Source organism: Adiantum capillus-veneris, chromosome 4 (assembly GCF_014529385.1).
Source record: "Adiantum capillus-veneris isolate H3 chromosome 4, ASM1452938v2, whole genome shotgun sequence".
Classification (NCBI taxonomy): Eukaryota; Viridiplantae; Streptophyta; class Polypodiopsida; order Polypodiales; family Pteridaceae; genus Adiantum; species Adiantum capillus-veneris.
Genome location: NC_140934.1, coordinates 119,497,537 through 119,512,136, shown reverse-complemented (window position 1 = coordinate 119,512,136; position 14,600 = coordinate 119,497,537). Strand labels below are relative to the sequence as shown.

At 45.8% G+C, this 14,600-nt stretch overlaps 1 protein-coding gene across 3 annotated transcripts in view; it reads left to right on the top strand.

Annotated features, from left to right (window-relative positions):
- Nucleotides 1-1,235: 1,235 nt before the first annotated feature.
- LOC147459891 (SAGA-associated factor-like protein) overlaps nt 1,236-14,600 on the top strand; it is a 32,985-nt gene continuing 19,620 nt past the window's right edge. The window contains exon 1 of one of the 3 annotated variants that reach the window (XM_086511072.1): nt 1,236-1,462. In XM_086511072.1, the coding sequence (XP_086367198.1) occupies nt 1,402-1,462 (61 nt within the window). In that variant the 5' untranslated portion in view covers nt 1,236-1,401. Of the gene's footprint in view, nt 1,542-14,600 lie in introns of all 3 variants that reach the window. The other 2 variants (XM_086511070.1, XM_086511071.1) reach the window with 2 other exon arrangements.

Genomic DNA, 14,600 nt, shown 5'->3' with positions numbered 1-14,600 from the left:
TCAGATTTCCTAGGCCACATCTAGGTTAATCTTGCACCTCTCGTGACGTGCATGACACTGTACCCATATATTCAAAATCAAACATCTCATTATAGTATAGATTACTTCCTTTTAATTCTCATATAACTTCCTTTTCTTTCTACGCTTGACAGGCTACAACATGTTTTGTCACCCTTTTTGGGGAATTAGAATCCACTTGAGGGACGTCATGTAATAATTAGATACATAACTATTATCATTACGTTAACCATGCAATCCAAGGCTGCCCACCTCAACTATGATTAACAAAGACATGGGTGGGTCCCGTATATTATCAAACAATAATGTGTGGCTGTCAATGCAGCTTTGGAAGAGAATGGAGTAGTCTCGCATGATTGTGGTGCATTTAGAAGGGAAAAAAACCTCCACCCCATTGTAGCTCTTCTAGGTTCAAGCAGCTTTCTGCGGGAATTGGCATTCTACTAAGGCTTAGTGAGCAGGGCCTTTGAAGGGCGTGCCCTTCTTGTATAAATGCAATCGCCTTGCAACACTGTTTCCACTCAGTGTGGGCCTGCGCCTATAAGCACCAAGATGAATAGATTAATCCAGTAATTAAGGGATAGTACTCGAGGGATGATACGCACATGCTTTTCTCTAATTGTGAGGTTTAGAGCTCGGGGCGATGGAGTTAGAATTGCGGGTATTGACTTTAATTGCTTGTGAGTGGGGTACAAATAAGCCATATATGTAAGGTTGCTAGAGAGTACGAGTAGTAGTGGTGCTAGAAATGACGAGCGTGAGCTGGACTGCAGAAAATGTGACAGCGTTAGCAGTAGACTCGCAGAGTCGTACAAGACTCCAAGGCAGAATTCTGCACGCATCTATTATCCAAGCAGAATTCCACACGCAGCTACACGTCTTCACGTTGTCTTGACTCCACTATGCAAAATTGTTGGGCGTCCACGCGGACGGCATCCGCAAAAGTACGCCCAAGCAAGCCAACACTAAGAGCGCCTTCTCATAATGTTGATAACACTGTTCCTGAAAGTGCAACTGAGTTGAAACGTCATCCCCATACTCCATCCAAAAACGCTAGTGGACCGAAAAGTGCCTCTAAACTGGAGCGTGCTTGAACCACCTTCTGCAATCGCATTTGCGCAGCTTAACGGGCTATCTCCAGTTCATCTTAACGCTCCACCTACTGCAGGAGCCATATTTAGCCCTGTTTTTTGACTGTTCGGTTGCAACAAGTGCCTTCTCCCTCTTTTGCGAGTTCGCTTGTTTTGTATGGGCACGCCAATTGATTTTTGAAGGGCCATCTAGGCCCTTCCGTAGAGCTGCAGTCCTTTCCTCCCTATGAGAAGGCGCTCTAAGGCCTTTCTTTAGCAGGCCAACAAAGCGCAGCAGACCAATAAATTGCCAATGTGGGTTTCGTTTCCGTCAGCTGTCTTCCACCGGTGTCGTCTCAACCAACGCGCGCAGGGTACAAGTCGCCTCTCTCCTCTTCCACTGCGTCGTTTGAACTCGGCCTGAGTAGCTCGCCTTTGCTGTTTCCTAGTCTGGTATTAAGTTTTTCTGAGAGAGAGAGAGAGAGAGAGAGAGAGAGAGAGAGAGACGATCCGATCATGGCTCGAGGACTCATTTTGAATCATTTGAGGCACACACATAAGCTCTTGAACTATGAGACTTAACCTTTAAAACTCGTGTCGATGGCTGTGGAAACGTCGAACATGGATCATGAATTGCAAAAGAGGTTAAACTAAATTTCCTTTTTTTAGCCGGTATCACAACTTTAGGGGCTGGTTGCGGCTTTATTAGCATTTGGGATAGGGATGCAAACGACCTTGAATGAAGAAACAATTTTTGTCTGCTTACACTTAGTTTATATTTACATCTTATTTCTTTTACAAGTAGACGTGTATCTCTTGTTTGTATCTTTTGTAGAAGATTCAAGCTCTTCTCATAGCTAGTGATTTTAAACATTAAATGAAGAAATAATTCTTGTTTGCATGTATGTTTTATATAAGCATTCAAGCTCTTCTCATAGCTAGTTAGACCTTAAATGAAGAAATAATTATTGTTTACTTATTTATTTTTTCCAAGAAAAAGATCCTTCCATTAGTTAATAAAATTGCCCAATGGGCTACAATCTACCCCCTGCTAGACAGGGCTACATCAGCATGTGGGGAGACTCTCCCAATGAAAAAACAAGATATGTACGAGGCTAAATCAGGAGGAGGAGGAAAAAGCCACATTGGTGGACAGAGTCGCAAGAAGGCCTCACAACACTCTCGCATGCGGTCGGAGGTACCTTGAGTCTCTCAAACTTACCCCTCAGTGTGTGAATCAACTTCAGCCAAATGTCAGAGATAGTCTTTGTCGGGGTGGGTTTGGAGCGTCTACAAGAGGCATAGAAAGTTTCCAAAGTGGACCCAAAGAGTTTCTGTCACAAGGGTGGACCTCCAAGGAGCAATTTAAAAGAAGGACCACCGGAGATCATTGTTCTAGTTATAGTTATCAAGCTGAAGCCTATTCAATTACTTCATTTCCAGTTTGGCAATAAGAAGAAGTCAAAGCAATATTTTCTCAAATTCAAGGATCGAGGGACATGTGAAATTGCTTGGGTGGACAAGGAATTTTTCATCGACTATCCAGATTTGCTAGCCTCATACAAAGAGGCCATGGAGGTTGGTATCCGTACCTCACCTTAAGCAAGAGGGGATGTCACGTGCACATGGATCTGTGTGCCACGTGGTTTTCCACCTATCCCTAGATAGGAGTGTCTAGATTCCTAGGAGGATTAGTACCAATAGTTTTGTGAGCCTGTTCGCAGGACCTGCATGTCCGAACAAGTCCATTAGATTAGGTTTTCAAGTTTTGAAACCCTCTTGCATAAATGGATTGTACATGCATTTTGACAGATGTTGTTGTACTACGGTGGGCATCTGGCACGACGCGCATGTAGTTTTAGGATAGAGGAATCAAACGAGCCATTCCCCTCGTCAATCGGATTCCCGGGTGGATGGATGTGCGACAATTCCTCTAGAAACTTAGCCGAAGTCAAGTTTATTAATAAATCATTTTAATGATTTATAAAAGGATTTATTTTTATAACTTCGTCTCCATCATTGAGGAGCGCTAGCAAGAGACCAACTTGGGCGTTTTTGTAAGAGCAGATTAGCCCTAGCGTTTTTCGCTTCAGATCAGCCCAAGCGTTTTTGATAGAGCAGATCAGCAAGCGATTTGCGGTTTTCAGCCTAGCGCTAGCAGAATCTCCTCAGATCAGCCATCATTTTCAGTCTTCAACCCTTTCCCCGCCGGAAGTGCACGAGATTTGCAAGTGCCAACCATCCCTATGCGGTCCGGTACTTCGGCAGCCCATTGAGCCTCTTCTCGGCCATTCCCTGGCTGCATCGAGTGCTGCCATTGCTGCCATTGTAACAGACTTGGACACTCCAAGTCGAGAATCTACCGCGATAGCACAAATAACTACTTCAAAACAGTTCACAGTTCACAATAGATTCGACACTGGCCCGACGGAGTTCCGTGCCTAGAGATATTGGCCCCAAAGACTGGCGCCCCTTTGGGTATTTCTTTTTGTATTAATCTGTGTTCAAAGTACAAGAGTGTGGGTAGACGCTCACACACAGACTCTGCGTCCAGATGCTTCGAGTTATGAGAGGTCCTGCCTGCTTATTTAAAGAGTACAAGGGATGCCAAAAGCAGAGCCCCAAAAGCTTCCCATAAAAAGTTGCCCCAAAAATAGACTTACATTTTCTAAAGCATCTTTAAAATTTGAAGCTCTTTCTCTCTCTCCAGCTTACGTAAAGGTCTCTCTCTATCTCTTGCGTAGCCAAAAAGCAGGTAAGGCTGCCGTAAAAGCTCCACGCAAAAGCACTGCCACTAGCCGTACGGAATCCCGCGTTCTGCGCCGCATTTTGCGGGCTGTCCGTACACAGCAAGGCCACGTCAGTTTTTTTCCGCAGGCTACAGCCACGTCAACAATTCCAGCGTGTGTGTGTCTAGTGGGCAGGCCACGTCACCAATTTGTGACATATCCCCCTCTTGAAAGCATTGTAATCGCCCTCGATTACACCTGCAAAACAGATAGAAGCCATAAACTGCCTTAGCAGACACTGATTGTTAGTACTGACGCACTAGGAACACACATCTAGCACATGTACCAATCGACAGTCACATCACACGACATCACAGGACATCACTCAACATCACAGGACATCACATGACCAATCACATGCAACATTCATTCGGATCTTAGACCATGATTTATCGGTAATGCAGTTAGCAATCGCATCTCCACTCAGGACCTCATAGATGCCCGATTGACTAACCCCTATTGCAACCATGTCTATTCGAGATCATTCATACCAAAATGCTGTAGTCATTTCGTCTATCAGTTCCTGCACTTAAAAACAAGTCAATAACAAATCAGTTTCATATTCAGGAATTCCATTTCATAAAGTCATACACCAGAATATTGTCAGCTCTCAGTAACCCTGAAGCTCAAAGAGACATCAGTGACTCTAGTATTCTAAAAATTCGATGCATCTGTTGACAAAGGAGCGGAGTAACTCCCCTCTTGTGTATCCCACTGCACCAGATCTGCGGCCAAGCTGAATTCTGGGTTCCATTTGGAATAGACTATGCTAAACCAAAATCTTCAAGGTAAAGGTTCACAATGTGAGGAGTATCTGCTAGGTCCTCTTCCATCCACTTTGCATCCAATGCAGGATCGTTCTTGAATTTAACCAAGAACCACCTTCTTACTTTATCCTTAGTCTTTGTGTCCTTATGTGCCAAAATCTGTTCAGGAACAAGGATCTCCTCATTTTCCTCCACTTCGAATTGCTCATCGGGCTCCCCATCATCATGCACATCACCTTTGAAAGGTTTCAAGAGACTCACATGAAATGCATTGTGTCACAAAGTGATGAAGTGGCGGACAGCAGAAACCCTAATTTCTGCCAGAAACCCTAAAATTCCTGCAAACCCTAATTTTTGCCAAAAACCCTAAATTCCGGAAATCGCGGAGGCGGATTATTATTATTTTTTTTTTTGGGAAAATGATGAGCGACGCGAATTTTGCTTTTGCTTTTTTTTATAAAAAAAAGAGAAAGGACTCTCTAAGAGAGAGAGAGAACTGATGCTTTTGATTTGAAGCTTTTGAGGCTCTGCTTTTGGGCATCCCTTGTAACCTTTAAATTAGTGGTGAGGGCCTCACTTCTGAGAGCATCTGGAGGCAGAGTCTGAGAGTGAAACCCTAACCGCTCTCTTGTACTTTGATGATTGATTAATATAAAAAGAAATACCGAAAGGGGCGCCAGTCTTTGGGGCCAATATCTCTAGGCACGGAACTCCGCCGGGCCAGTGCAAATCTATTGTGATCTGTGAATTGTTTTGAAGTGGTTATTTGGTGCTGTCGCGGTTGATTCTTGACTTGGAGTGTCTAAGTCTGTTACAGTGGTATCAGAGCACGGCCGATTTCTCTTCTACGAGAAATCCGATCCCCGAATTTTTTTTCCGCGGCACCTATGGCTTCAGGCAATGATCAGTCGACTCCCTCTGCATCTGGAGATGCGGGCTGGGATCACAACGAAGATTCAGGCAGAGAGTATGGCCCACCTTGGCCTACTTAGGCGGAGCGGCGAGAGATAGAGCGTCGCCAGTTGATCAGCGATGCAACAAAGATGATGCTCAATTTTGCCAAGGACCCGAAGATGGCAAAATATATGAACCAGACCTCTTTGAAAGAGGTACAGATGGAGTGGCAGAGAACCACAACACCACTCTCGAAACCCGCTCTCAAGAAACCTTCTGCCTCCAAGAAAATATACGGAGCAAGAACTGGAGAACGTGGTTGATGCACGGATTGCTCAGCTTTTCGACGTGCAAAAGAAAGACAAAAAGCACGGCAAAAAGCAGAAGAAAGGCACTGACTTCCCGGGATATTTGGGTCGTCGGTTGACATTTGACAAGGCAAAGAAACGGAAGAAGCATGTTCGATTTGAAGGAGTACCCAGTTCTTCTTCTTCTTCTTCTAACAGTTCTTCTAGCTCCTCGGATTAGAGCGAAGAAGACAGAAAAAGCAAAAAGCGAAGCAAGACACAAAGCTTCGGAAAGGGCAAGAAAAAGGCAAAGAAGGCTACATCTCGCCCAGAGACTGACAGTTCTACTGAGGACTCGTCTACAGACAGCTCAGATTCCGATGACGGAAAGTTTTATGTGAACAAGAAGAATTTTTTTACAAGGCCAACCAGTATGACTTTCTCGAAGATAAAAGCAAGAAAGTCCAAGAGTTTAAGGAAGGTGGCCACTCGATCAAGTTTGATACTTTTCAGGATACTCAGATGCTTCGAAGGCTGTCTTTTATACAGCAGTTTGACATTGCTTTCGCGGGAGGACGCTATTCAGAGCACTCCAAGATTCGGAGAGCTGCCTCTTACTTTAAGGGGAATGCTCGTACTTGGTGGTCCACGCTTTTACTAAGCAAGACTGTGCCAGTTACATGGCTAAAATTCAAGAGGCTTTTTATTTCTTCTTGGTTGACTCAAGAGTTTGAGCGAGATATACGAGCTGCTTGGAACCATCTCCGGATGACCAAGAGCGATACAGTGAATTCTTATTGTGAAAGATTCTGGAGCTCTTTTCTACCCGCCTCTTCATTCAAGAAGATCTCGTTCAGAGAACAGATTGAGCGGTTTACCTTGGGTCTACCTACAGAGATCCGAAATCACTGCTTGGAACAGAAGTTAGCTTCTGTTCAGGAGTTGATGAGTCATGCGAAGCGGGGCTTTGCCATTCACTCTGGCAGTCTGACCTACCCCACAGATGAGGCCATGACACAACGAGCCGAACAGACTTCTGGGAATGAAAGTAGAATGAAAAAGAGCAACCCAGAGAAAAAAAAAGGATGCACGACCCAAGCTTACTCCTGAGGAGAGAGCTCGCTTCATAAGAGAGGGGAAGTGCTTTGGATGCGGGGAACATGGACATATTTCCGCGAAGTGCCCTGATAAGGCACAGAAAGAACAGAATGATAAAGACGACGACAGGTCTGAGAGTTCGAGAGCAGCTGAGGAATGTGGCAGAAAAGGCAGATAGAAAAGCAGAACTGGTACCACATGGCGTGGGACCTGCACCGAATCTAATGAATGAAAGTACAAACTTTGCCGCTTTCGGGGCAAAGTGAAGGATCAAGAAGCTCTTTTGAAGGAGCCAAGGCCAACTTCTTTTCACTTGGAATTGGCGGCTCGATTTGGAACTACGCCCGACAGACTGACGCCACAGGCGGAGGTAGTTCGACTGGCACCCGGATGGGATGTTGCCATTACACCGAGCATTGGCAAACTTCGTTTGCAATGATAGGGGTGTTCAGGGCACGTGAGTGACGTTCTACTCTGGATCCCTTGGTACCACAAGAACTACGCCGTGGTTGACTACCGAGCCGAGAAAGCGACTTTGATAAATGAAGGGCTTAGAGCTTGTACTTGATGAACTTCAGTTTTCTTACTCATTCTTTTGGGAGAACTGAACGATGGATAAAGGTTGAATATGTTTTGACCTGAAGAAAAGAACGCCAAGATTTTTTTTCTCCACGCTCATGCCGATTGCTTTTGAGAGGGCCTGAAGATCATACCATTGATCTGATATCTGGAAGCACGCCACCGAATTGGCCACCTTATCGTGTGAGCCGAGTACAGAATGAAAAGATTATGAACTCAGTGAAAGACCTCTTGGAAAAGGGTCTTGGCCAGCCTAGTACTTCACCGTATTGCTCTCCAGTGTTGTTGGTTTTGAAGAAAGACAGATCTTGGAGAATGTGCATCGATTATAGCACTCTCAACGAAATCACCATCAAGAACAGATTTTCGATTCCTAGGATCGATGATATACTCGACAGGTTACATGGATCCTCGTGCTTTAGCAGGATTGACTTGAAGAGTGGCTATCATCAGATCAGGATAGCGCCAGGAGATGTCTACAAGACAGCTTTTCGGACGACTTTTGGGTTATTTGAGTTTTTGGTGATGCCTTTTGGCCGAACCAATGCTCCTGCGACATTTAACCGGATGATGGATAGGATTTTTCGAGAGTACAGGCTATTTGTTGGCACTTTCTTTGACGACATCATTGTTTTCTCCAAGAATGAGGCAGAACACAGAGATCATCTGCTTCAAGTCTTTCAGGCATTACAAGATCACACATTAGTGATTAATGCTAAGAAAAGTGAATTTTTCCTACCAGAGATACACTTTTTGGGACACATTGTGTCAGCAGCACAGCAGGAGTGCAAATGGACCCGGCCAAGATAGAGACTATCCGTGATTGGCCCGATTTGAGGAATGTCCATGAAGTTAGAAGCTTCTTGGGACTTTGTTCGTACTACAGGCAGTTCATACGAAAGTTTGCAGAGGTTGCTTCCCCTTTGCATACCTTGACACAAAAAGGAGTACCTTTTTCGTGGGGACCCCCAGAGGTGACTGCCTTTCAGACATTGAAAGAGAAATTCACTACAGGACCAGATTTGACTTTGCCGGACTTGCAGAAGTCATTTGAAGTATTTTGTGATGCTTGTGGTCCTAGTCTGGGTGCGGTCTTGATGCAAGAAGGCCATGTCATAGCTTACGAGAGCCGTTTGTTCTCTAGGCCGGAGATGACAGCACAGATCTATGGGAAAGAACTTTTGGCGGTTATCCACGCTCTTACTCAGTGGCGGCATTACCTACTCGGAGCGGATTTTACTGTCTTTACAGACCATCAGAGCAGAGTAACAGGGAACGGGCGGAACGGACCCCTCCCGTTCCCGGAACACGTTCCCGGCCAGCTTGGGTCCTCGAAACGGAAACGGCAACGGAACTGCGTTCCGTTCCTGGGTGTAACTGGAACGGCTGGGTGGAACGGGCAGGGAACGGACGAACCGGAACGGGAACGCGTGAGCGGAACGGAACGGGAACGGCAGATTTCAAATTTTGAAAAAAATGACCGTTTTTTTTAAAAAAAAAGGGGGCGTTTAGGGACTGTTTTTGAACGTTTGAGGGAGGGGTAGACTCTAACTCCTATATAATGCCTCAAGGGCAAGGTTGAGAGCTCATAGCCTCATCCTTCCCTCAAGGCTCAAGCTCTCTACGTCGGCTCTAGCCTCTTCCAAGTTCCTCAAGCCTCAAGGCTCAACCTTCAAGGCTTCAAGCTCTCTCTCCTTCTCCCTTGGGCCTCAAGGCTTTAAGCCTCAAGGCTCAAGTGAAAGCTCACTCTCCCTCTCTCCATCTCTCCCTTTTCCTCTCTCTCTCACGGCTCGCCATCTCTCCATAATACATATCTCCCTCATCTCTCTCTCCCTATCACTCCATCTCTCCCTCTCCCTCTCCCTATCTCTCCCGAGTCCCTCTCCCTTTCTCTCTCAAGCTCCCTCCCTCTCTCGAGTCTCACATGGCGCAAGCTTCCGCATCAAGTGAACGTGTGCCCTTGGGTGCGAAGGAGGAGGAGGAGGAAGTGTCATGGTGGGACGAAGTGCATTCCCGAGTGTTGGTAAAGTCCGGTGGTGCCCGTGCATGGAAGTGCAAACTATGCGGCTTCGAGAGGCAATCCGGCACAACCAAAGTCCGCGCTCACCTCCTTAAGCTAGAGGGACAACAAGTGGCAATATGCAAGGAGGTCAACGAGCATTTGTTGAAGGTCTTTCAAGCCAAGGATGCCGCCATCAAAGCCAACAAGGAAGAGAAGGATGCGGCCAAGCCGAAGTGCCCCGCAATCGACCCCAACGATTTGCTCTTTCCCTCTTCTACACCTTCTTCATCCATCGGTGGTAATAGTAATGCGGCGACGGCGGAGACGGGGGCGACATCATTTGGATCGCCATTCTCAACCCCTAATACTACGCCGGTCTCCACTCCCAAGCCGCACCAATGCACTCTACATGCCACTTGGGATCCGAAAAGGAAGGAGGATGTGGATGCAAGTGTTGCACGCTTCTTCTATCATGACCACATTCCCTTCATAAAGGCTCGGTAAGACATTCCTCCATTTTTGGATTTAGATATATTGACCAGTTTATTAATTTAACTTTGAATCCTAATACCTATGTGTTACCTCTTATGTGTAGGTCGGAGTACTTCAAGACTATGTGCACAAGGATAGGAGAGTATGGGGCACGATATGTGCCACCCTCTTCCGAGGCCCTCCGCACTACTCTACTCGATAGAGAGAAGGCCGTTGTGGAGACGGCAACCCTTAACATGAAGAGGCAATGGACCAAGTATGGAGTGACCCTCATTGCGGATGGATGGAGCGACACGAGGAGGAGATCCATTCATGGCATTGTTGCCTATTCCAAAGGGGAAATGTATTTTGCCCACTCCCATGATGCTACAGAAACAGGAAAATCAGCCGATGTCCTTGCAGGAGAGTGGGCCTCCGCCATAGAGACCATTGGGTCCGAACTTGTGATAGGGCTAGTCACTGATGGGGAGGCATCGAACAGGGCAGCCGGGGCTATTTTAGAAGGCACATACCCCCACATCACGGTGTCCTTTTGTATGGCGCATTGCCTTAACAACCTCCTGAAGGATTTCGGCAAACTACCTTGGATAGAGCCTCTCTTTGCCTCTACAGCCAAAGTGGTTTCTTTTGTCAACAACCACAACGTCCTTCGAGCAGAGTTCTTGAAGCGGTCGGGGGGGAAAGTTCTTCTCAAGTATTGTGAGACCCGCTTTGCCTACAACTTTCTTATGGTAGGCCGATTTGTGGAGTGTCAGAGTGCAGTGCGACAGCTCTTCATCAGTACAGAGTTTGGTGAGACTTCCCATGCACGTACAGCAGCAGGGATCATTTGTACAGAGAAGGTAGAGGATCCAGAGTTCTGGGAGTCTCTCAAGACTCTTGACAAAATGGTAAAACCAGTGATTCACTTGCTTAGAGTGATGGATGGTATGCAACCTTGTGTTGGCAAGGTTTATGAAGCAATGGATCGCATGGTGGAGGCGCTTGGAGATCTTGAGAAGGACCCAGATAGGCTTGAAGAAATCAAAGACCTATGCAGCAACAGGTGGAACTCCTATAGTTCACCTCTTCATGGTGCAGCTTTTGTGTTGGATCCAGAGTTCCAAGGTGCAGGACAGGAGCATGATTCAGAGGTAAATACACATTGGAACACTATTTTGAAGAGGCTTCACCCTGATAGAGACATGTAGCGCAAAATCAAGGATCAGCTTGCATTTTACAGGGATATGTGAGGATCATTTGGGACTGCCGATGCCCAAATTGATCGCACCAAGATTTCCTCGGTCTTGTGGTGGCAAGAAAATGGTTCAGATGGTCCCGATCTTCAGCGACTTGCTATCCGCATTCTCAGCCAAGCGGTTAGCTCCTCTTGCTTGGAGCAATTGTGGAGTGTTTACAGCCACATTGCATCTAGAAAGAGGAACCGACTTGGAGTGGAGAAAGCAAATGACCTTGTTTTTGTCAGTGCAAACTTACGAATGCTTTGCAAGTCAGCATCTAAAGTGACAGACCCTTTTCTACAGTGGGAGATGGAGGCAGAGGCAAAGGTGCTTAGAGAGGCGGCAACATCTACACATGAGGATGAGCCTATGCAGGAGGATTGGGATGATATTCATGAGATCCAGGACACCACTACAGATTGGGAGGCAGGAGGCTCTTCTCAAGCATGACTCATCAATCATGACTGATTGCTCCTTATATCTTTTTGTAGCGCCTTGGCTGGCCTTGTAAGCCATCGTCATGATCTATCTAGTATCATTGTTTTGCTCCAAGCTTTTGTGTGGAGTCTGGACTCTTTTAATTTTAAGTTAAGTTAATGTCCTTTCTATGAAGAATCAAGATGCTTCTGTGTCATGTGAATGGTGGATTCGTGTCATGAGTCATGACCGCATCTTAAGACTTAAGCATCATTGCAAAGCATGCTTAAATAGGATTCTACTTGGAGTAATGAGTGTGTGTGGCTCTCTACTAACATATAGGTTGAATCCACCCTAATTTAAGCATAATTCGAGTTTACCGTTCCGGCCCCTGTTCCCGTTCCGCTTTTTCGGGGGGCCCCCGTTCCGGAAACGTTCCGGAGGCCCCCGTTCCCGTTCCCCGTTCCCGTTCTGGGTAACTTTGCATCAGAGTTTGCGCTACTTCTTGTCACAGAAGCAGCTTTCGGAAAAGCAGATGAGGTGGGTGAACATCTTGTCACAGTTCCACTTCCAGATTGTCCATGTGCGGGGACAGAAGAATGTGGTGGCAGATGCTTTGTCTCGAAAACCGTTGGTTCTGGCTATTTCGGCGATACATCATAGGAGCTTCGAGGATATGGTCGATCAGTGTGCCACAGATATAGATTTTGCAGATATTTTCACACGAATACGGGATGGGGAGACAGTAGCTGGATACTCCCTTCGGGAAGGCTACTTGATGAAAAAGACTATGTTGTGCGTTACACAACCGTTGAGGGAAAAGGTTATGACTGATTGCCACTGTCCACCTTTTACGGGTCACCGCGGCATTGCTACCACCATGAAAGGGGTAGAGAGAGATTTCTTTTGGCGGAGACTGAAGAAGGATGTGGAAGAGTTTGTGCACAGTTGCTTGGTATGCCAGAAGGTCAAGTTTGACAGACATAAGGCACAGGGATTGTTACAGCCTTTACCCATACCCACCCGCCCCTGGGAAAATATTGAAATGGATTTCATTTTTTTTAATCTCCCGAGAATACAGAATGATCACGATGATTTTCCGATTACATGGCACGCCTGAGACCCCAAATTTATGAGTTTGTTTTGGAAGGCAATTTGGGAGAACATTGGCACGCGGTTGCAGTTCTCGTCATCGTTCCACTTGCGGACTGACGGGCAATTTGATTGCTAATTCAGTGATTTTAGATTTATTGAAGTCTTGTATCTCGGATCAGAAGACTCAATGGGAAAAGAACCTATCTTTGGTGGAATTTGCCTACAATAACACGATACACTCTTCGACGGGGAAGATGCCATGTGAGATTGTTGAAACTGCAGCGAAGGTTCCATCCCTGAGCACGAAAGATTAGAAATTTGAAGCGGATGAATATTCGCGAGACTTGGATACGGCTTTTGCCAAGGTTCGCGAGATTTTGCAGAAGTCTCAAGAACGACAGAAAAAGGCAGCGGATCGCAATCGTCGCGACTGGAAACTGAAGGAGGATGATTGGGTGCTCTTACTTTTGAGAAGGCACGCCTAAGAAAGAAAAAGGGAAAGGAGAGGCTTTTTCCAAAGCTTAGTATGTGATACTACGGACCTTTCCAGATTACTGACAAGATAAATGATGTCTCCTTCCGATTGAAACTGCCAGATACTTGGAGGATTCACAATGCATTGCATGTGAGTCTCTTGAAACCTGTTAAGGGTGATGTGCCTGATGATGGGGAGCCTGATGAGCAACCCAAAGTGGAAGAAAACGAGGAGATCCTTGTTCCTGAACAGATTTTGGCACATAATGATACGAAGAAAGGTAAAGTCCGAAGGCGGTTCTTGGTTAAGTTCAAGAACTTTCCTGCATTTGATGCGAAGTGGATGGAGGAGGAGGACCTAGCAGATACTCCTCGGATTGTGAAACTTTGCCTCGATGTTTTGGTTTAGCATAGTCTACTCCAAACGGAACCCAGAATTCAGCTTGCCCGGAGATCTGGTGCAGTGGGATGCACAAGAGGGGAGTCACTCCACTCCTTTGTCAACAGATGCCTCGATTTTGATACTAAAGTCACTGATGTCTCTTTGAGCTTCAGGGATACTGAGAGCTGACAGTATTCTGTTGGATGACTTTATGAAATGGAATTCCTGATTATGATACTGATTTGTTCTTGACTTCTTGTGAGTGCAGGAACTGATAGCCGAAATGACTGCAGCATTTTGGTCTACTTGATCTCGAATAGACATGGTTGCAATAGGGGTTAGTCAATTGGACATCGATGAGGTCCCGATTGGACCTAGATGTGATTGCTAGCTACATTGCCGATAAATCATGGTCTAAGATCCGAATGAATGTTGAATGTCATGTGATGTCCTGTGATGTCTGGTGATGTCGTGTGATGTGACTGTCGATTTTGTACATGTGCTAGATGTGTGTTCCTAGTACGAAGGTACTATCAGTCAGTGTCTGCTAAAACAGTTTATGGCTTTTGTCGGTTTTGCAGGCGTAATCGCGGTCGATTACAATGCTTTCAAGAGGGGGGTATGTCACAAAGTGATGACGTGGCGAACAGTAGAAACCCTAATTTCTGCCAGAAACCCTAAAATTCCTGCAAACCCTAATTTTTGCCAAAAACCCTAAATTCCGGAAATCGCGGAGGCGGATTTTTTTTTTTTTTTTGGAAAATGATGAGCGACGCGAATTTTGCTTTTGCTTTTTTTTATAAAAAAAAGAGAAAAGACTCTCTAAGAGAGAGAGAGAACTGATGCTTTTGATTTGAAGCTTTTGGGGCTCTGCTTTTGGGCATCCCTTGTAACCTTTAAATTAGTAGTGAGGGCCTCACTTCTGAGAGCATCTGGACGCAGAGTCTGAGAGTGAAACCCTAACCGCTCTCTTGTACTTTGATGATTGATTAATATAAAAAGAAATACCGAAAGGG